The sequence below is a fragment of the Xyrauchen texanus genome, chromosome 8, assembly GCF_025860055.1.
Source record: "Xyrauchen texanus isolate HMW12.3.18 chromosome 8, RBS_HiC_50CHRs, whole genome shotgun sequence".
In the NCBI taxonomy this organism is placed as follows: Eukaryota; Metazoa; Chordata; class Actinopteri; order Cypriniformes; family Catostomidae; genus Xyrauchen; species Xyrauchen texanus.
Genome location: NC_068283.1, coordinates 1,633,035 through 1,655,021, shown reverse-complemented (window position 1 = coordinate 1,655,021; position 21,987 = coordinate 1,633,035). Strand labels below are relative to the sequence as shown.

Below are 21,987 nucleotides of genomic sequence, written 5' to 3'. Positions count from 1 at the left end.
AAAACTACTAGCGGTTTAATACGCTACAGCTCCCCTGGTGAGCTGCACTGATGGGACACATTCCACACAGACCGGCACCGCCGCTCTGTCGTTCCCGTCCTACTATGTGCTTATGTATTACACAATCAATGACCCGCATTCTTGCCGGCCAAATATTATTTCCCCACTCATAAGGGCTCCCCGGGTCCCCCTTAATTCCCTGGGGCTTATACAGTGGATGCTTGGCGCGACGGCGTTGACAATGGGTTCCCGTGAGCGTAAGCTAGCTTACGCAATACGAGAGAACCTCTCGTAAGAGAACGTATCGGTTACCTAACGTAACCTCGGTTCTCTCTAGATGAGGGAACGAGTATTGCGTAGCCGGCCGTGCTTCGCGCCACGCAGCGACTTTTCGCTTCAGTCAATGAAAACCAGGGTTCCAGCCTACGAACTACGCTTATATGCACTCTAGTCACGCCCTTTTGGCGGGCTTTGATGCAGTGAGCGCCGGACGCCTCTCATTGGATGCGAGTTCGCCCAAGCTCGTCTATAGGCTGCAGCAGTTGCCGCAGAGCAACCTATGAGCTCGCTAGCTAGCCCGCTCAAGGTCTGCAGCTGCCGCACTGCGTTGACAATGGATACAAAAATTAAGGATAATTTTTTGGCTTCAATATCTCAGAAAAGATGAATCTTTCCCATAGCGTAAGCTAGCTTACGCAATACTCGTTCCCTCATCTAGAGAGAACCGAGGTTACGTTAGGTAACCGATACGTTTTCTCCTCCTTTTTAAAAGTTGATAAGGCTATTCATTTTACAACCCTACCTATGCATGATTAAACGGTTAGGTTGTGGTGGGGGTTCTGTTACTATAGATTGTGCTTTACCGTTACTGTAGACTGCGTAATCTGCGTATAGAGAGAGGCGGGACTGGCACTCTGTACATATTGTAAATGGGTCTTTGCTACAATTCGGTGACATTCCGGCTTTGAAACTTTTGAAAAATAAAACATACTTTTACAAGTTTCTTCCAATTTCATAATTTCAGGGACATATTAAAGATTGTATTAGTCATACTGGTCAAGCTAAATTACTTAAAAATTCAGACGTCCATCCAGATAAATGGGCAGCATCAGGGTGGACAATAATAGGGTGGACATTCAGTGGATAAAGCCATTTCATGGTCTGTGGGGGTTAGGGGTTAGGGTTAGGGATATCTAGGAAGCATATTTGTATACTAATATTTTTTTTTCTGTTAACATAAATTCTGTATATTCAAATTTTTAATTATATTAATTTCCCATATATCTTCCCATAATAGGGTGGGCACACATATGACTAACACAACAAAATAAAGGAAATCATAAATAAAACAATATAAAGAAAAGTGATATAATAAAGTAATTTATTACTTGTCCAACTCCATTGTGTGTGTGATGTAATTTCCTAACACATATCTTTAATGAATGGTCATAGTTTGATTGCACATAGTGTGTGTAATCCCAATGGGGGAAACAATTAACATGCACTCGAATGCTATATGATTTTGACTAAATGATCTTGCTTCTGGCAGAAAACACGTGCTGATTGTCACTGATCATCTGTGTAAAGCAACAGCCAATATCTCACACAACTCATGCGAAAGGTGTGTGTTTCAGGTCAATTTCTCTCGATTTGCGAAACATTCTCAGCAGTTTGAATGTGAGACACTAAAATACGGGACAAACGGCATTATGTATTTTGTCCCTTAATTACGGGGCAATTCATTATTTTACAGGAGTTTGGCTTATTTTGTTAATTAATTTGACCTGATACTGCTTCAGCGTAAGGGTGACTCTCTCTCCACTCACTGCCATAAATTAGTCGATGATGGTGGGACAACGGTTGCCATGGGCGGGGTATGGCAGAATTCAAGCGATAATGCAGCAATTACAACAAAGAATCTCCAGTTTCACAAAACAGCATCCAATAAAGTTAAAGGGAAACTAACATGACAGTAGATGATAGACTTCTGAAGCCGAGGGTATACGCAAATATTGATTCTTAGAATTCATTATACACAAACAGCCCTGGGAAAATGTATTAATATGGTGTATACGTGTGTATGGCTCCGACTACACCACTCGTCATAACCTAACCGCAAGCTTAAATGACTGGGAGTTGAAGTCAACCAACGTTAAACTCTCGCAGCAGGTGGCACCAGCGATTACCTCTACAGTGTCACAAGGTTTGCAGGATGTTGTTACGGGTGTGTTTAACTGGGAATGTCGCAGTTGTATGGGGAAATATGAGTTTCCTAGATGGTTTTACGATCAAAGTACAGGAAACTTTAAAATAGAGCATGCTGGAATGAAGGAGAATTAGGTGAAGGGAAGTGACAAGTCAAGGGTCAGGCATGCTCTGATCTCTGCCAGGCTGTTTGGCATTCTGTTCAAAGACAAAACCCTTGCGGATGCTTCCGTGCAAGATGTGCCGAGAGCACTTACCGCTACAACCTATCTCTTAGCTTGTGCACACAGGCAAACAGGACTCTAGTGGCCAAATTACTGGTGCATTTATTAATCTTCTACGAGGGAGCAAATTAAAGGCTGATAATGGGAACAAATATGGTTGGGATTTCTCACCAGGGTTTGAAGTGGTTCATTATGCTGCAGTATTGTCTCTAAGCACGCTGGGGCAGCGGTGCTTCCAGGGGCATTCTAATCCTCCAATTAGCCTCAGGAAAAAACAGCTGCCCCGGCCCTGGCAAAGCTCATGTCTCCCAAGGCAGAGGTAAATGCCAGTGCCTGGTCCAAGTTTGGAGAGGTGCTCAAAAAAGAAGGCATGTCAACGTTAACCCCTGCCCTCCCCCCTCTACTTTATGGCAAATACTTGGAATACTGGACTAAGGCGGCCAGATAAAACCATTCCCACTCTGTCAACAGAAAGAATGCTCTGCCAAAATGGCAACAAAAACAACCTGAACCCCCACCCCCCTGAGAAATGCATTTGAGGAAGCAATAAGGGTTTTCTGGGAAAGGCCTTCACCTTGGAGTTGGTTTCTCATGGACGCAGCTACAGGGGGTGAGATTTTAATTAAGCATGGAGGTACTGGGGCAGGCATGGCGGGAGTTTATGGGAATGATCCATGAACAAAGACCTCTCTGGTGTACAAACGGCCACAGAGACCCCACTTTCACCCCCAACCGGCAGGAACCCCGCCTGCACTTTAATGGATGGGATTAACAGCCAATCGGGGAGTCCCTTTATGATACCCCTGCGCTGTCATTCATGATGTTCTTAACTAACTTTCTGTTAGAAAAATAACTGGTCTCAGAGCAGTCTAATACAAGTTGAGTTTAACTGGTAGAGGTCATGGTTTCAATTTCCAATAAACATACATACTGATAAAATATATAATTTGAATACACTGCAAGTCGCTTTAAATATTTAGCTAAATTAATAAATGTCAAATAATAAAAGGTACTCTAGCCTCAATCTACTTGTGGTGCCTAAAGATGTATTATTCAGACTTGCCAGGAAGAACTAATCACAGTACCTGCTGAATTTGACCGGTTTCAAATCCATTAGATATTCAGCTTACTTGATGCAGCGGATTTTGTAAATCATGCTAAGAAATCTATTAGCTTTGTTTTCTGATGTGCGTGTGAAATATTCAGTACATAAACAGAATTTATGATCATAGTCTATGCATATTTTCCTTTTATTTCTTCAGTGTTTTCTGTACAAACTTTCAGTTTTAAATAAGTTTTTGTTTGAGCCAATATATTATTGGATTATCAACATTTAATGATTAATCAACCCCTAAACAGTAAATAAACAATTATTGGTCAGAAGCAGCTGAAAAGTGGACCAGAGTTTATGCAGGAAGTCAAAAATCTGGCAAAATCTTTTAATTAAACAAATCTGTGCATTTCCCATTTCTTTCATGGCACATGCATATAAATCAGACAAGCACAGTTGTGTTCATTTAAAAAATATAACTTTTAATAAAGGCTACATCTCTTTATAATTACAATAATTAAAGTACCAAGTCATCTTTAAAATGAAGCTCTATATAATGCATAATTTACATTTAAGTAACACAAATCCTTGGGAGAGGAAAACATTGAAACATAATATCATGATTACAAGATATCTAAAGCATAATAAAAAATATTTTAAACATAAACCCCTCAGAAAAGCAAGGGAATATTCACACCCTGAAACAGGGCAGCACACAGCATGGTATCCATGTAGGCACAGGTACTGTATAATACACTAGCAATGGCATGTTCTTATCCGCTCATGCCAGCGCATTCCGAGAGTTTGCCCTGGAGCTCCGCGCTCTTTCTGTTCGACTTTTATACAGGACATTAACCCTTTCCACACACCCTCTGATCACAAAGACAGTGTAGACCTGAAGAGTTTGAAGTGTTTTGAATAACATCACTTCTTATTTCTTGGTTGTCTTCGAAGAGTTTTGTGGAACTGGCTCCAGGACAAGGCTTTTGGTTCCTGTGCAATGCCTGGATCGTCAACCAAAAGGCACTATAAATGCAGCACCCGATCTCGGCTGGGCGATAATGGTTGATCTATCAACCCAATCAGTAGAAAGCTCTGAGAAGCACGCTGGTCCAGTACACGGCTTGTTCTCATTGGCCAGTGGAGATATTTCTGGCACAGTTAATTGAGTTAAGATGTGTGACTCTGGAGGTCTGTCCATGCATGTGTAACATTGGAAAGATCTCCCAATCATTTAAGCAGCTTGTCCATCATGTGAACATGGGTAGGAAGGGAATGACAGTTTAATAAATAGCAATAAAGTATTTCTTTAACTTGTGACAGAAGCATATTATAACTTTGTGTACATGAGCACCTCTGTATACACAGGCAAACGGTGTCGCACCCGACACACGTACAAACATCTACAATTCTCACAAAACATTGGTCAGCAGTTCATTGGTGTTGGCGTGTTATAGTCCAAACAAACAAAAACAAAAACAGTCTTCAGTGGTCATAGTGTCTCTCCTTAGCGTTCTAAACCAGATGAACAACTCCATGATGGTTTAGATTCCTCTGTACTTCATTGGCTAGTATTCCTTCAATAGCTTGGTGAGCCAAACATCTTATGGATATATAAACTTCTTTAGCTTATATATATATATATATATATATATAAACATCTATTATCCACTCTTTCAGTTGTCTTTAGTGCTAGGTAAGTCCACATCTGGGTTTATTTAGTCCATTCTCTCAACTTTGCCCAGGATTTTTCCCTCATACATTGGCAGAACTGTGCAGTCGTCCCAGACCTCCTCAAACACAGCGCCACATTCAAACTCATCACTTGCCTTCTTGAAGTAGTACCTGAAAGTGAGAATATGTAGGGTTAAACATGAAAAAAACTTCATAAACCAACTGCTGATGGCATAAAAATGCATGTTCCTGGTCATATCAGTGCATGTTATTTCAAAGAAAAGAATGGAGTTCCATCCTACTTGATTTTCTAGTTGAATATCCTGTTTCACTGGGAAATAAGTCACATTATGTAAGTAAAATGAGTTGTGAATGCTGTTTCATTTTGACTTTACATAACCTAAACAGTTTGAGTACACAGACACTAGTGCTATATTGCAGTCCAGTCCACTACTTGGGTCCAAAGAGGTGCTTTAGCCTAAATTAGAGGGTCTCTTAAACACTACCGCCCATCCCTCTCGTGGCAGCCACCAGGACTCCTGTGTCTAATTGGGAGCTTTGTCAAATGAAGGGGCTCTTTCACGAAGGTTGACATTTTTGGGTGCCGTGGAGTCTACACAAACCTTTTCTTCACTGCAGTATGACGGGATGAGTCGGAGCTTAATCTAGTGTTTGACATTGATGGACAACCTCAGCCAATCTCTGATGCTCTAGTAATCTGAACCTCCTCCAGGAGAAACAGAAAATAGCAGGAGGGGAGGAAGTAGTGAGGTTTGCCTCAATAATTGGCTTTGTAATGGAAAATGCCCCCTCTTACTAACACGCGCAGCGGTGCAAGCTAGTTTTTTTTTACGAGTGAATGCAACCAAGACATAGAAACAATGCACATAAAACATGTTCAGGAATAACCGTGACTCAAAACACCAAGCAAACAAACAAGAACAAAGTTTATTTTCTTCTTTTAACATATAGGAAACTACTCATTGTTCTTCCACTGCCCAAGCCGAACTTCATAAGCGAGGGACAAACTAGAATACTGCGACATGGCACATAATTACATCCTTATATCTGGAGAATAAGCTATATCCTCCTCCGCAAAATCTTCAAACAGGCAGCATGGCTCTTATTTTCTTGAAAAAAGGAGGGAGAGTGGAAGAAAGAAAAAAAAGAGAAAGAAGTCTTTCCATTGGAACATGTTTTATGTGGCAAGATTTTCTCTTCGCAACATCTGGCACCAATATCGTCTGGCAACTCTGGCAGTACTGTTCCTTGTTGAATTTGTGCCATGTTGAAATGACCCAACTGCACACATTTTCTGCGATTAAAACCATCAACATTAAATTCTCTTTCCTTCAAAATGTGCACAGTGTGAGAGGGTTCCTCAACACATGGGTATATATGAAAATGTTATTTAAAATGAGGAGCTCGAACAACAAACTATTGCATCTTATCAAGACAGTTTCAACATGGTACCTTAAAGAGTTTGGTTAGGGGGGGTGTTAGAGCTTATAACCATCATAGTTACCAGCGAAAGTCTTTTATTTGTCCCAGTGTGCTTCAATGGGCTTTTATGGAGACAACAAGCACAAGGAAAACCATTGGCGGTCATTTCACAATGCCCCATTCAGACAAAGAGGCCAAGACAAAGAGAGCCTTTGATATAAATGATAAATATCCATAAAAAACTGATAGACTTATGTAAACACACACACACACTCAAGTGTACTTGAGCAACGTAGCTTGATACAATTGTTGAAGAATGTGTGCAAGTCTTTGTATATGAAATGAAAGGCCTGGGCTTCAAAGAGCTGCTTATTAAATGTGCCTTAAGATGAAATCAATACCAGATGTGACCAAACGGCTGCAGTTAAAATTCCTCGTTCTTGCTTTCGGTGTTCACCCACCCCTCTCTCTTTCCTCTCATCACAACTCCAAACTTGCTGCTATTGTAACTAACTTACAGTGGTTGTATTGGTTTCTGTAAGACTTCGATGTTCAGAGTCAAAAAACACATCAAACATCCTACAAGAAGATGAAACCCTGTGAGAGTGTCAACTCTTTCTGAGCTTTTGTTTTAGCTAATTAGAAAAAAGCACCAAACACAAGATCTCATGTCAGAATTGAAGGTTTACCTGTAGTTGCCTTTTTTACGCAGTTGTTCCTTGAAGTGCCCGAGCGTGAGGCTGTGTGTTTTCATCATTCGTCGGTATGGGATCTCCTCACCGCAGAAGAAGTATGTAACCACCGTCTCTGAGCCCAAACTACTGTGGCAACCAGACAACTTTTTTGGATCTTTCGATCTGCAAAGCAAAACAGTGATGAGTACAATCATAAAGACAGTCACAGCTGAGGAACATGTTAAGTAGGCATAAAAAAAGAACAAGAAATGCCATTTGCAATGCATTTAACCACTGTAATGAGACATTTCTGAGTGAAAGACAATATTCAGCCTTGATTTTATCCATCAGGACTTGGTTGGATTGTGAAAAGTAGGCTATAATATTATTGGTTAATACAGTTTTCATCAACTCATGTGAACAATAATTCCAGAGATGGAATTCTTTAGAATAACATGCACACTGATTTTATTTATACAAATTTATTTTGTGTCTTTAAACAGGCATGCATACTGGACTAGGTTCAGCGGAGTCCTCAAGATACACTAAAACACCACAGTAGTATTTGAATCAACAGAGCTATTTTGAATGCAGTGCATTTTGTTAAAGTGATCCAGCCAGAGATGAGTGAAGCGATTGATGGAGATAAAAGACTGTCACTGTCAGCTCATTCATGCCCTTCATTGGCCTCTTTCCCCTCTTTGTAGAGGCACTTCAAAAAGTGGCACACCAGCAATAGAAAGCTGCTGGACTGAAGGTCAGCCAATTAAAAATTATAAAGCATGCTTTGCAGTCAGGTGGCCAATTCGCTAGACTTAAAATGCTGGCGTAGGCCGGAGAGCAAGAAGGACACCAGGGTTTCTGAAGGAGGAGAAGCTGCAGGCTCCAAAGCACCCGATGTCAGGTCACATCACATGCATGCTTTTGTTTTTGTGTCATATATTAAAGATAAATATGACGAGAGATACGTACTCATCTGTTTGAAGATCTGGATTGCCATTCTGCACAGGCAAAGGGTGACTCTTGTCTCTTTGAAGGCTTGATGTTGAATGCCTATAAAACCCAACCCACAAACCAATATTTCAAAACTCAGGAGTTTTTAACTCAGACATTATTACAGTGTTGTAAGAGGTATGGACTGGAAATCAAACCTCTGTTTTGGGGGTTTGGAGACTTCCTCCAGGCGTCTACAGGCCTCTTCCAGCTGTGCCAGGGTGTTTGGAGGGGGTAGAGGGGGCATGGCAGGGTCTTGGACAAAGGGGTGGGCGGGCTGGTGGGCGCGGAGATGCCCGCTACTTCCGCCGCCTCCCCAGGTGGGCGTGCGGGCAGATTCCAAACCATGAGACTTCTTTGCATTTTGACTGCTGCAGAGACCAACAAATTGACACCATGTAAGTACACTGCACAAAGATGTTTTACAGAACTAGGGTTATTATTGAAGCTATGACCATAGAGTTGTGAGACAGACCTGTGGGGCTTGTGCTTTGTCTGTCTGCCACTCTCTAGGATCCACTGCCAGACATTCTGTGAGCGGTCTGTACTATCATTGGGCAGTTGTAGAAGGCTGCTCTCCGATCCTTCCATGTTGACTTCCCCTCCAGATTTACACAGACGCTTGGATAAAGAGCTGGAATGCCTTATGGTGGAAAAGGAAAGAGATAGTTTATATAAAAAAGCATCTACAGGACAGCACACTTTTAAAGAACAATGAAATATTAAAAAGAAATAAACAAAAATAAAGCTTCAGTTTACCCCAAGGCCACTTCTGAAGGACTGCCACACTGGTCCCTGCCTAGACTCCGGCTGCGGATGTAAGGTGCCGAACAGCATTCAGGGGCTCCGTTACACAGGCACTGCACCTGCTGGGTCGCCTCCGCCTCGATCTGCTCCTTGCTTTTGAGACTGGCGTGGTGGTGGATATAGTGGTGGTGGATGTGTTTGGTGGACTGTCTGGAGATGAAGGTCCTGGCTGGCCCATATCCATTTGAGGAGCCAGACTGGGACCTGACACCAGGACTTCCTCGAGGCAGAGGTCGCTGTTCTGGAGAGTGGGAGCGTGGAGATTGCCGAACCATGCCTGGAGACTGACAGCCAGGGGTCTTGAGGACTCTGGAGAGGTGCTCGTCAAGGATAGCCTGGGGGTCCTCATCACAGGAGCCAGAAGGGAGCAGAGGCAAAGAGTGAGACGCACTGCTGACAGACATTTCTGACTCATCCCGCTCCTCCTCCTAGGAAAAGACACAGACATGCCATTTTACAAACACTTGCATACTGGCAAACATTCAAGAAAACTTGCAACAAGTGGACAGCCAAAAGCAGATGAATCCGAAATGAATCTCCTGTGGCCAAGCAAGATTGCATCTTTTTGGGCCTCTGATTCTATGACTACATAAATAACCTCTGCTGTTGTCTGGGACTCATCGGTATGAATTAGAGTTTACACTATAAATTTGATGTGGTCAAATGCATTGCTGGTAATCTGCGCACATTGGTTTGGATGATCAAATTGCAAAACTTTTTGGAGAGTATGGGCATGTAATTATCAGACCACCTGAGATGGATGTTAACAGTAGGTGTAAATGGGGCTTGAGAGACTTCCAGTAATACAAACCTCCTGAATCTGTTGCAGTCTCCCCTCCAGGGAGCTCATCGTCTCCTGTTCACGTTTGAGCTGCTCCAGTCTGGCAATCAGCTGTGCTGCAAATGCAGCCGGCTCCACAGGAGTCATCTCCTTAGGTGGCCGCCGTGTCCTCTGTACAACCAGAGAGAGAGAGCGATTCAGATTCACGAGATGGCCAGGCAGGAGAGTAGAGTTTGATTTCTACAGCTGCTGTCAGTGCAAGTCTACTGCCCACCCAACACACACATATGCCAAAACACAACCCATTCCACTGGCATGGGCCGCTGCTGGCATGAGCAGTTGGTCACGCTCTAAGGAGCCTCGGCTTGTTCCCTCTGTAGTGCAACCAAGCCATCAGCCTGGCCTGTGAAGTCAGGCAGCTTCAAAGAGCCCTCGTCAAATATCAAATGCTCACCAGGGGCGGCAGGGACACTGGCTTTACATCTAGCAATAAAAGTCACATATCGACAGGGGGGGAAAGGAGGGAGGTGAAGTAAAAAAGGAAAGAGAGGGGGATTAAAAGAAGAGAAAGTAAGACGGTGCGATGTGTGCGCCACTAGAGGAGTCAAGCGGTGGGAGATCAGAAGCACAGAAGTAATTTATTCCCCCCAACAACAGCGGGCACCTTTGAGCTACAGTCGCCACATTATCCTCCTTCCCCATGTTTGTGCACCACACAAGGATTTGCTATCGCTTTCTTATTATTTTTATTATTATTATGTGCCCTGCCTTTCTTGATTTGGCTTCCTCTTTGTGTCCTTTTCATTTCTTTGTGAAGATGATGAAGGGAGAGACGAAAGAGAGAAGAAAGCGAGACGGGCTGCTGCTGAGACTCGCAGCAGCTCCAGGCCCCTGCCGCCTAAAAGCAGTTGCGTCCTGGGAGAAGCAGCCATCGCTAAATCAGAGGGGAGACATTAGAAGTCAGAAGAAAGAGAGAATAGGGAGAAAGATGACATAAGTTGGCAAGGCACACAGTCAGCACACAGACAATGAATGTTTGAGAGAGGACAGGGGAAGCAGTTTAAGAAAAGACAGGAAGAAGAAAAACTAAATAGAAAGGATCAAAAGGATGAGGAGATAAGGGAAGGGCTATCACAGAATTGCTTGACTTGTTTAGCAAGTTGTCGGTCCAAACTCTCCCTCCAAAACACATCAACCAACTATCTCTCCCTTTCTACTTTTGGGGACGTAAAGAGGAAGCAAAGGGGGATGGAGGAATAAAAAGGGTGCAGCTCTGTTGGAAGTTGTCACTTCCCTTGAAGTCGGCCCCATTCATCATCTGATCAAAGGGCTCTTAGAGAGAGACAGTTGATTTTGGTGCCCCGGGATAAAACAGACTCATTAAGTGCGGTGTGGCAGTTTATTAAGAGTCATTATCCAAAAAAGAGCACAGCAACACAACTGGCTACAACTTTGAGAGGGTAATGCTTTTTATTCGGGGGTGATTGCGGAAGTGTGTGTAGTTCAGAAGAAGGTCACTTACAGGGAATGGAGGTAGGCACACTTGTCCATTCATCCTCATGTTGCGTTGCATCTCTCGCTGTAGATTTTTTTTACTGCCCAGCTTGTAGGGAGGGATGCCATCTCTATAAGGATACAGAGAGAGAGAGAGGGGGAGAAAGAGAGATAAAGTTTATCCACTGATCCCAGACTTGCATGTCTTGGACACTAATTTGGCACATACAGAATGCTCAAAACTAAATTCTAATGTTAAATAGTTTAATGCGCAGTATGAAATGACAGCCCAGAAAGTCCTCTAGCCCTGTGCAACCTAAAGACCCCAAGCCCCATGACTTGTCCTTTCATCAGCACCCAGGACCCGAAGTTCTTCATCTTCCTCCATGCTAGTCGTGAGTATTCCAGAGCACTGGTAACAGAGAGATCCTTCTCTGCTCTCTTGCCCAGCACAGATGCTCTGGGGCACACTCGAAACAAAAGGGCACTGACATAAATAAATGCCATTACCATTTGCAATAGAAGATGTCTCGTGTTTCGATAAAGACTCCTAATTAATCTTATCCACAGCAGAACATTCCTAAACCTCCACTTCTTCAGTCTCGCCCTTTATTTCCTCTAAAACCACACATCTTTTTCATCCTGCACTCTGCTTTTTTTAAAGTCAGGCCAGTTTCCTTTCCTCTGTTCTGACTCTGAAGTGTATGACCTAGCCCAAATGCAGTTTCCAGTATGTTTTTGAAAGCTCACAGTCATGCGCATAAAGCTCCAATCTTCATTTGGCAAGCGCTCGGCAGTCAGCCTCTGATCTCACACACATCAAAAGGCTGGTTTGTAAGATAAGGTAATGTTTGAAGTCGGCGCAGCGGCATTCCCTAGCGTCCAAGTAAATCCATAAATAAGATATAAGCAAAATTTTCCCCACTTCTCCTCCCCTCCCTCGCACCCTCCCTCCCTATATCTGGAATTCAGATTCTGATTTAGTGCCGAGCCTTTTAACTAAAATAAAAAAACGCAGCTATTCAAATCACATCGGCTTCTAAACAAAGAGCAGAGTGGCTGATTTGATACTTCAAAGTGGCACAAATACAAACAAAAACTAAAAAGTGCAATGACTAAATATGGGTAAAGTATTTTGGAAAGAAATGTGTGGATAAAAGCTAAAAAATTTCAAGTAACAGCTCTGTTAAGCATTCACATTTCTTGCTCATTTAAGGTGTTAAATCGCATGAGAGCATAAATTGATGTGGTCAACTCTACCCAACTAGACGAGTCACCCAAAAAGGTGTTGCACATTTTGCAAAAGAAAGAGACCCAACCAAGTATGTGGCACTACCAAAATATTAATCTTTAGTTCAATCAGCCCACTGTCCACATACACCCGTTGCGTCCGGAGCTTTGAGGTGTCACAGGCTGGCCCTGCTTTATGGGAATCTCCTATTCACTTGTGCAAGTAATTTTCAAAGCATCCAGCCACCCTCTTATCCCTCTAAGCTCCCGGGGCCTAACAATGGGCTGAAAGCGATTCAGTTAAGCCTTTCATCCAGCATGCACTTTATTTCTCACTCTCTGCACTTAGCTATGCACTCACACAATTGGCTCTGCCGCAAACACAGAGGGGGGAGGGCTGCTTTCAGAGGTGGGGTTGAATGGGTGGTGTGTGAGGGTCTGGGGGATGGGGGGGGGGGGGTCCCAAACACCCTAATCCCAGGTGACCTGCTCTTGTGCTCCAGAAATGGCTAACCTCTCCAAGACCTAGCTGACACCAGATACCTCCATTCCAGCCATGGTGTGCCTGGACCCAAACCTCCATGCAAGTCGAGATTCCTTTAATATACTGCCAAAGCACCTCAAAGAGTGTCTTATTGTCCACATGGCAAGTTGACCCCTCCTTTTTACCGAGGACAATAGGGAAACCAATAAATAATGACTACGTCTTTGCCAACAATGTTTTGCAAAGCATAAAAAGAAAGCCCTGTTAAGATCAAAGCTCTGAAGCACAAGAACATGGTCGAAAGAGGAGGAAAATCTGGCCAGTTTAATTTCCTGTTCAAGAATTTGCAGACATGCGTCAATTAGTGCATAGAGGAAGCACATTATCTGAGCGTTCTTCTGTTTGGTCCACTTTTTTTCTCAAACCTCAAGACTCCAGCAATGTATTAAATGTAACATCTTAAGAATGTGTACCATCTCATAACAAGCCCCAAAACAATATTTTACCCAATTTAAGCTAACAACCAGAGAAAATATGTTAGCCATGGACCATGTTTTACAATTGCAGTGTCCAACACACGCTTTGTGATACTTTTCAAGATATTTATAGAGGACAATAGCCATGGTTCAAAACCTATTGCGCTGCTTACATAGATAGCATTTTGGGCACCACAAGCAAAACTTATTTGGCGAACCTTCAAACGTACCTCTAAAATCCAATCATGCTGTCTAGGTGGGCTGCATACTAGGCTATAAAATACAGACAATGGAGACAAGAGTGTAGGCAATATAGAAAGTGTAATAGAGGGAAGTGCTAAAAGACAGGCACTTACACACTGCTGTCTGTCATGGACATGGAGTCCTCCGTCATGGCATCACTGGAGACCTCGCTGTCGTTGGCACTAGTGGCGGGGGCGAAACTATGACCGGATGTAACATGGTAGGGATTAGTGGGATCACCACGTCTGAAGGACCTGAAGGAACACCAAACATTCTGCTTTTTAGTGGGTGGCATGATGTGGTCAAAATTAAACATCATTTGCAACCAATTTTATTTCATTATGTAATGTTTCTGCATCTGCAGCCAGACATTCATCAAGAAAGAAAAAGAATTAGTGCAGAACTTCATGCATCAGGAATTGATTTAGTGGTGAAAAGTGTAATCTGTATTACATGTGGTTGGAGAATATTTACTGTATTTTAAGGATTATAAAAACATCTTCGGTATCATGTGTACTGATAAATCATGCAGTAAATAACCACAGGTTTTAATACATATAACATGTGTAGAGTATATCCTGAATTAAAGCGAAGTGGACTGTACAGCTCGGGGCTAGCAAATTGAAGGTTGCTGATTTGATCCTTGAGAGGGTTTATTCATGAACTGTCCCAGTTAAATTTTAGCCTTTACTAAGTATACTGATAGTCAAAAGGATAAAACCATTAACTAAATGACTAAATAAGATGGCAAATGTTACTGAAATCTCACCTCAATCAGCAGTCTGATTGAGAGCTTTAACCAAAGACTATATTAAATACAAAATGTAGGGGTAGGGGGGTACTCAAGCTCAGTTTGTCTTTCTCTCCTCTTCCCTTTCATGTCCCTCACCCAACCTCCCCCTGGGGTAGCACGGTGTGGGCTGATCAGGGAGAAAGTTAAGTGAGCAGCACATCTGTGTGTGAATTGCCAATGCCACTTCCCCTCATTGAAGCATATCTGGGGCCTTTTGTTTGGGACCAGGCACCCCATTCCTCATTTTACCCCCCTCCCTCCCCCTTCCAAACTTTTCCTGTTTCATGTTGTTGCTCCTTCTCTTATGCTCCTTCCTCTGTGTGGGCACCTCCTCCACATACCCACCAGGCCATCCCTCCCTCCAATTTCTCTCGCTCTCTCCATACCCCTCTCCCCTGCTGTGACATTCCTTCTTTGCTGGAAGAGGAGGAGGGGGAGAACCTGAGCTGGGCTAGGAAAGAAAGAACATGAGAGAGCAGAAAGAAAAAAGAGAAGAGGGAGGGAAAGGAGGGCCTCCTCTTTATGAGTGCCTACTGCCAGCAGCGCTGTGAGGGGAGACCCAGCAGGACTATAGCCTACGGCCCCAACTCAAACCTGACCTTTGGAAGCTCTCGCTCAGTGTCAGGTATTTAACACAGCTGGGTTCGCATTCTTCACTCTCTCACCCCCTCATTCATGCTTTCTTTCATGAGGAGCCTCGCCCCCCTCTGTCCTTCTTTTCCGCTCGCTCAAAAAGTATGCTTATTCTCAATCTGAATTTTTTTCATAGATAAAAGTGGAGGGAGGCAAAATCAGAGAGAATGGTGGTAAATAAGAAACGGAGGAGATGAAGGCCACAGTCTCTGTGACTCACAGAGGAACTGCTGCTGTGTCTTGTTTTGTGAATAACTCGATTCAGAAATGCAGAAATGGAAAGAAATAAGTTCTGCATGCTTCAGATGAACAAAAAGTGCCCAGAGAGAGAGAAGAAACAGACTGCTCAAGGAGAATTCTTCAAATGAAATCAGTAAACATAAAAAAAAAAGAATTTTGTTTTTTTGAGTACTTTTTTCTGGTTCCTAATCAACTCCTACATAAACAATCCAGCAAAACTAAGCAGAGATTAAACATTCTGTCATCTACATCAAGATCACCCTCACAATGGTCCATCTATGAAACTGATAAACATTTGTCTGGCACCACACCTTGATGGGTCTTTTCATTTACAACCATAAGTGTCATGACAGAAGTGAGGTGTTAATTTATCAAACCTCATCTCCTCTGGTCTTTTGTTAAAGCACAGATGATCAACTGTTATCATCTCCCAAGTTGACATAAGCAGCAAACCAACAATTCAGGATAACATCTGAACATTATGCTTACATAACGTTACATTAAACAATGGTTTTGACCAAAGTAAGAAAAAACTTGCGAGTTAGCTACATGATGAATTACATTGTGGATTAAAAACAATCATGTAACACTTGTCTTATCTGACCTCAAAAAGCAATTTTGCATGGTGAACTAGTCTTGATCCTTGAAGATGATCCTCCAATGGCAAAAGAATTTCAAGGCAGAGGAATCTGTTTGGAGCCAGCAGAGGGCCTGGTGCTAGAAAATATTTACTTGAAAGGAAGAGCTGCTCTATTGATGTTTTTTTCCCTTTCTCTCCCTTTCTCTCTCTCTTTTTGGTGTAATGCAACCCAGGTGACTGCAAACCACCCAAAATTTACAAGAAATGGCCGCTCATGTCTAATGCAAGAACTTGTGTTCAATTGGTACATGAATTAGTAAAAGTACTTTGCTTGGAAACTTATTAACTTATATTCAGGCATTCAGGATACTGCTCCTGGAGTGTCCTGAGGTTTAGTGTCTTGATCAAGGACACAGTGGTTATTGTTCATGAAACAATCAAATCCTTGTCAAGTTTTTAACCTACAACTTTTCAGTTATCACCAGAGATCTTTAACCACCCAGCTGCATACAGCGAGTATGATACATGAAAGAGTAAATTTAAAGCACATAGCATTAGGAACGATGTAGCATACAGTAATTGCATGTTTATAAAGCAAGTGGAGGAGAGTTTCGAGATATCGTACCTGTAGCCTTTCTCCAATACTTCCACGGCACGCAGGGAAGGAGGTGACCGTAACGCTTTGGCAGACAGTCCCACTACGGTGGCCAAAGCTTTGGATTTAAAGTCATTACAACTCCATTCCTCTTCTTCATTCAGAGTAGGCAAATATCCGCACACCAATTTTAGTGCTCCTAGTCCACTGGGATTCACTTGACTGGGGTTTTCACACCCTGTTCGGATGTACTCGAGGTATATGTCTGAAGTCAGAAACATCTGATAAGCGTTCTCCTCCATAGCTGTCTGGATCTCTGTTTGAGCCTGATCAAACATTGCTGAATCAACCTGCTGACGCTTAATATTATCCCTTATAAAGGTCTTTGTGGCAGGCTTAAGCTGCTTGGCCACAACACTGTTGTTCTCAATATACCGCTTGTAAATGGCTTTGGCAACTCGATGCGTTTTGGTATCCTTGAGGTCCATTTGCCTGAAACCATTGCAGGCAAACCAGAAATCTAAAGTGTCCACACATTTTTCACGTTCCAGGTATGCCCGGAAAAGCTGAGCACCATCCTGGTCCCCAAGAAGGAAATGCAAAGATTTGGTCCACCGGACAAGAGGGGAGTCTGGGGATGCGCTGCCCTCCGGTTCCCCTAGTCCATCGTCATCTCTTCTGGTCACGGAACCCCGAAAACTAGCCGTAACGGACTTCACTAGATCCTTAGGTCTCATCATAGCCAGTTTGCTGGGATGGTGGTATGTCGTCTCGCCCTCTTCCCCCGGGACCGGTGGACGAGGGTCATCTTCTCTGAAGCTACTGACCATAGGATGATCTGTTAGTGTCCTATTCATGGCTCCTGCAACACCAAAAGCAAAGCCTTCAGTGTGAAGCTCAGCTGTAATCTCCTCTCTCTCTCAAGTCAGCAGGGGAGCTTCTCTCTGAAACACAAAGTATTGATCTCATTAAAACCAGATCCACCCCAAAACTTCAAACAAGTCTCTTCAGTTGGACTCATATCTACACTGTGCGAGTATGGGGTGTACATGGCTTGTCGGTTAAAATTGATACGATCTGGATTTATCGCTTGGCATCAGTGTAAACACCATGGTGCAAAACTTCAAATTATGACCTAATTAGAGATTTGTGTGGCAGTTGGTGTTTTTAAAGTCCTTCTGCTTCAAGCTAATTGCGATTCACCTCATCTCAATGCAATGAGAACAGAGAACCGATAAAACCAAAGTAGTTCACATCAAAGGCGAAACAACTTTTTGATCATCTCAAACATAATAACAATAACAATTCTCCATTTTATTTTCTATAAATCACTCATCAACCTATATCAGTTCTGTACTCAAGTTAAAAAGTTCATGAAGACGCAGTTATTAAAAAACAGCGAAAGTAGTTTTTAGAGTTTATTTGTCGCGAACACAAAAATATTGTAAGATTTGACATTTGCAACGAAGAAATCGAATTGCTTTGACAACAAAAAAATGCTAAAAACTAACATACTAATTTAAAGTTTCAGTACAGTAAATAAATTATGTTTATAATAACACTTCACATCGACCACTCAAGTAAGGCACAATAATATAATAATGTGTAGCCTAATACATGCAATGTAGGTCTGCATTAATATTTAGTTATATTGCATTAAGCCCTAACGCTACACTTATGGAATTAACGCTCTCCAATCCACAATAAAAGCAGATAAAACCATCACAACACATAAATAAGTCTAAAAGGCACATTGATTGTTCATCCAGTTTTGAATGATTCAACAAGCGCTTAGTCTTTCCATACCGATCCAAAGAGCGACCGCTTCCCATCGATTCCAGTTGCAAAGACAAAAACATACTGCATTCAACATCAAACCCCGTTATGAAAAGCCAAAGTGTGAGATCACAGGCGGGTGAAGTCCTAAAACACCATTACGACTACTCTTTAAACAGTAAAAAGACTACACTGTAACCTCAAAACAACACTACAATAACCCCAACACGATAAAGAGACGCGTTTTTGTGCAGTGTCCATGAGAAATAGTTCATTTCACAACGACACATGACTTCAAAGTCAGTAAACAGCACATCAAAGCAATAGCGCGCGCGCGCACACACACACGCGCGCACACACACACACACACACACACACACACACACACACACACACACACACACACACACACACTCAACTCACCATCCATCCATGAGTTCAGTCCCGAAAAAGTCCCAGTTTTTCCAACAAAACAACAAATATAATCCACAATATATCCGATTGAGCGCTGTCCTCCTATATTATTTACTGTCAAACGTAGATTTGAGGTTTTAAATATGCACTTCCTTCCGTAAACGGCACGCTAGATCCCAGTGTAGTGCGGGTGGATGTGCTCTAGTCTCTTATTCCAGTATGTAGTGAGCAGCTCAGGGTTTAAGAGCGGACATCAAAGAGCGCAGCCGACTGCACAGTCCTAACAGATACATACAAACCAATTCCACACGCTTCAACTTTAAATCCGTTCAGATCGCTCTAAAATTGTCTAAATTAACATGTTTATTTTATGAGCTTTATAGATTATTATAAATAAGAATTACTCTCAACAAGTAACTGTAAACCGCCCGCTCACCTACATTCGTGAGGAAAACATTCAACCGAGGTTTGAGGACCTTATCAAAGCCGAGCGATCTTGAGCCGCCTCCCCTCGAGCTGTGGAGCGGCAGGAGTAAGTGATCTTCCGCGCCGCGATCCTGCTGTTGCTACAGAAACTTTAAAGACGCAGGCCGCTTTTTTCCTCTGAGGACTCACATTTAACCCCTTCATTGCCACATCTACACAGTCTATATTGTATACACTATACTATACTACTGCATGAACAGCGTAAACCTTATTCACGCTAGCGCCATCTTTCACTTTAATAGAAATGAAAACAAGGCTGTGAGGGATACTGACAGTCTCTTCAATGGCACGAACGGTATAAAGCAGTAAAAAGCTCTTAAATCACATCTGATTTTCCACAACTCTTGTTGTCAGAGTTCATTGTTTTCTGAATGTTTTTAGACAGATATTTTCTCAATGTTTTGTCCACAGAACGATCCAATAACACTTTTAACTGCGGTACAGCCCATTGAACAGACTGTAAGTGTATCCTTCACAGCCTCTTTGTCATTCCCATTAAAAATCAAAGATGGCGCTAAATAGTAAATAGTCCATATTGCAATTCACAAACTGTTTCAATCCCCAGTATAATATAGCATTCAGAAATTTGATATATATATATATATATATATATATATATATATATATATATATATATATATATATATCACAGTATATGAAAATGGCAGTTTTCCCAGTAATTTTAACAAAGTATGTAACTTTTTTATATAAGTAAAAAACAAATATGAACATGTATTTCATAAAGTTTTTTATTCATATATCACCATGTCAGATACCCTGTATGGGTATATTGTTGTCACATGACCTCATTAGGTTGCATGTGGGTGATGAACAGGTATTATATTGGAAATAAACGGTTAATTAGCAAATAAACACCACAGAACACACATGTAATGCATTTAATACAAATTATGATGCCTAGAGTATATATATATATATATATATATATATATATATATATATATATATATATATATATATATAGTTCCAAAAGAAAGGAATGGTGACTAGAAACAGCATCTTAACTATACCTATACATATAGACATAAACTTTGCAGATTCAGATTTGATAAGGTTAGTTAAAATAGCACAAAATTTTGAAGTCCTTCACAGTACGAGTATAGTTAAAAGTCCTTCTCAACTAAGAAAGTGGAACTAGCAGAAAAGCTTGTCCTGCATTTTGAACTAGTGAGAGAGAATGTTCCACTGATTCCACTATACTTCAAAGGCTTCAGCACCTCCTTTGATGTTCTACATTCACTTTAAGGAGCAGGATATTATAAAATACATGCATTAGTGCTCAATGAGATGAATTAAAAGAGCAGCTATGAAGCGCTGTGCAATACTGTCACACTATAGTGACCAGCTCATGAAGTACATGACTCACACAGACACAATATCAATAAAACCATATGCAACACAGCTTTAACACACATTTCCCTCTATATTGATGGGCAATCTCACACAAAAATCAAATGTTGTCTTGGAAACAGTCCACAAATGAGACATAAATTCTAGTCTATTGTTATTCTAACGACCACGGGAAGTCATTGTCCAGGAATGAATGTCCAGGATTGACCATTTACAGACTCATAGAGATTCACATGAATTGTTGGACAACAATGCAAAATCTTTGCTGGATGTGCAATTGCTTAACTTCATTAGTGTTTCGACCCAGTGAAACCTGTTTAATGGCATTACATAATTATGGTTGGCCATATTCATTCTTGGAACAAATAAATAAATTATTGGCAGAAGCAGTGGCTCCTCTATGTTTAAGTCAACATGAAAACAAAATGGACCAGACACTTTTTTAAAGATTTTATTCTAAAGATATTCTGGGTTCAATACAAATTAAGCTCAATTAACAACATTCGTGGCATCATGTTGATTTCCACACTTATGATGGAAGGAATGGTGCTAGTCCATGCATGCTAAAATAAAAGTAAATGTTTCACAATACATTATACATGTTAACATGATTTTTGTGTGATAAAATTGCCTACAATTCTTATTGGCTTAAAGTTGTAACCAATATTACAGCTTCGTTGTCAACTAAACACTGAACTCCCTGAATTTTATATAACTTAACACAGAAAAAGTCAGTAAGCAATTATGTCACACTAAAATAATGTTACCATGTATAATAATCTACATTTGAAACTTCAGCTTTCATGGATTGGCTTCATTCACTTCCAATGAAAGTGCCTCACTAAAACCACTTTTTTTAATGAACAAGCGAGTATTGACACTGACCACCACCCCTCGAGTTCGAATTCAGGGCATGCTGAGTGACTCCAGCCAGGTCTCCTAAGCAACCAAATTGGCCCGGTTGCTACGGAGGGTACAGTCACATGGGGTAACCTCCTCGTGGTGGTAATTAGTACTGCATACACTCAAAAAATTTAATGGAATTACTGAATTGACTGATTACTTTGTCAAAAAAGTAATCACACTACTAATTACATGTAATTTACTTTCTAATACTTTCTGAATACTGGATACTTTTTTCACAGAAAAGCTTGTTTTTTTTCACTACAAATGAAAAATAATGTCTACATTTCCTTTTTGTTCATTGTCGCATATGAGTCATACTCTCAGAACCACATGCTTCTCCCTTCATGCATTTCAGCTGTCACAGAAACACAAAGACATACATATTTATAGATTTCATGTTTTAAATGTATTCTG

At 41.6% G+C, this 21,987-nt stretch overlaps 1 protein-coding gene across 2 annotated transcripts; it reads right to left on the bottom strand.

Moving 5' to 3' along the window:
- Positions 1 to 3,878: 3,878 nt before the first annotated feature.
- Positions 3,879 to 19,172, bottom strand: LOC127647468 (axin-2-like). Of its 2 annotated transcripts, none has more exons than XM_052131731.1 (11): positions 18,820 to 19,172; positions 16,651 to 17,564; positions 13,893 to 14,033; positions 11,375 to 11,477; positions 9,883 to 10,023; positions 9,024 to 9,499; positions 8,740 to 8,907; positions 8,423 to 8,635; positions 8,244 to 8,324; positions 7,287 to 7,454; positions 3,879 to 5,325 (listed from the first exon to the last, which is right to left on the bottom strand). In XM_052131731.1, exons 2-11 carry the CDS (start codon positions 17,475 to 17,477, stop codon positions 5,199 to 5,201), a joined length of 2,445 nt encoding a protein of 814 aa, XP_051987691.1. In that variant the 5' UTR covers positions 17,478 to 17,564; positions 18,820 to 19,172; the 3' UTR covers positions 3,879 to 5,198. The 2 variants fall into 2 exon arrangements, with proteins under 2 accessions (XP_051987691.1, XP_051987692.1); XM_052131732.1 differs by lacking the exon at positions 18,820 to 19,172 and adding an exon at positions 18,427 to 18,617.
- Positions 19,173 to 21,987: the final 2,815 nt, after the last annotated feature.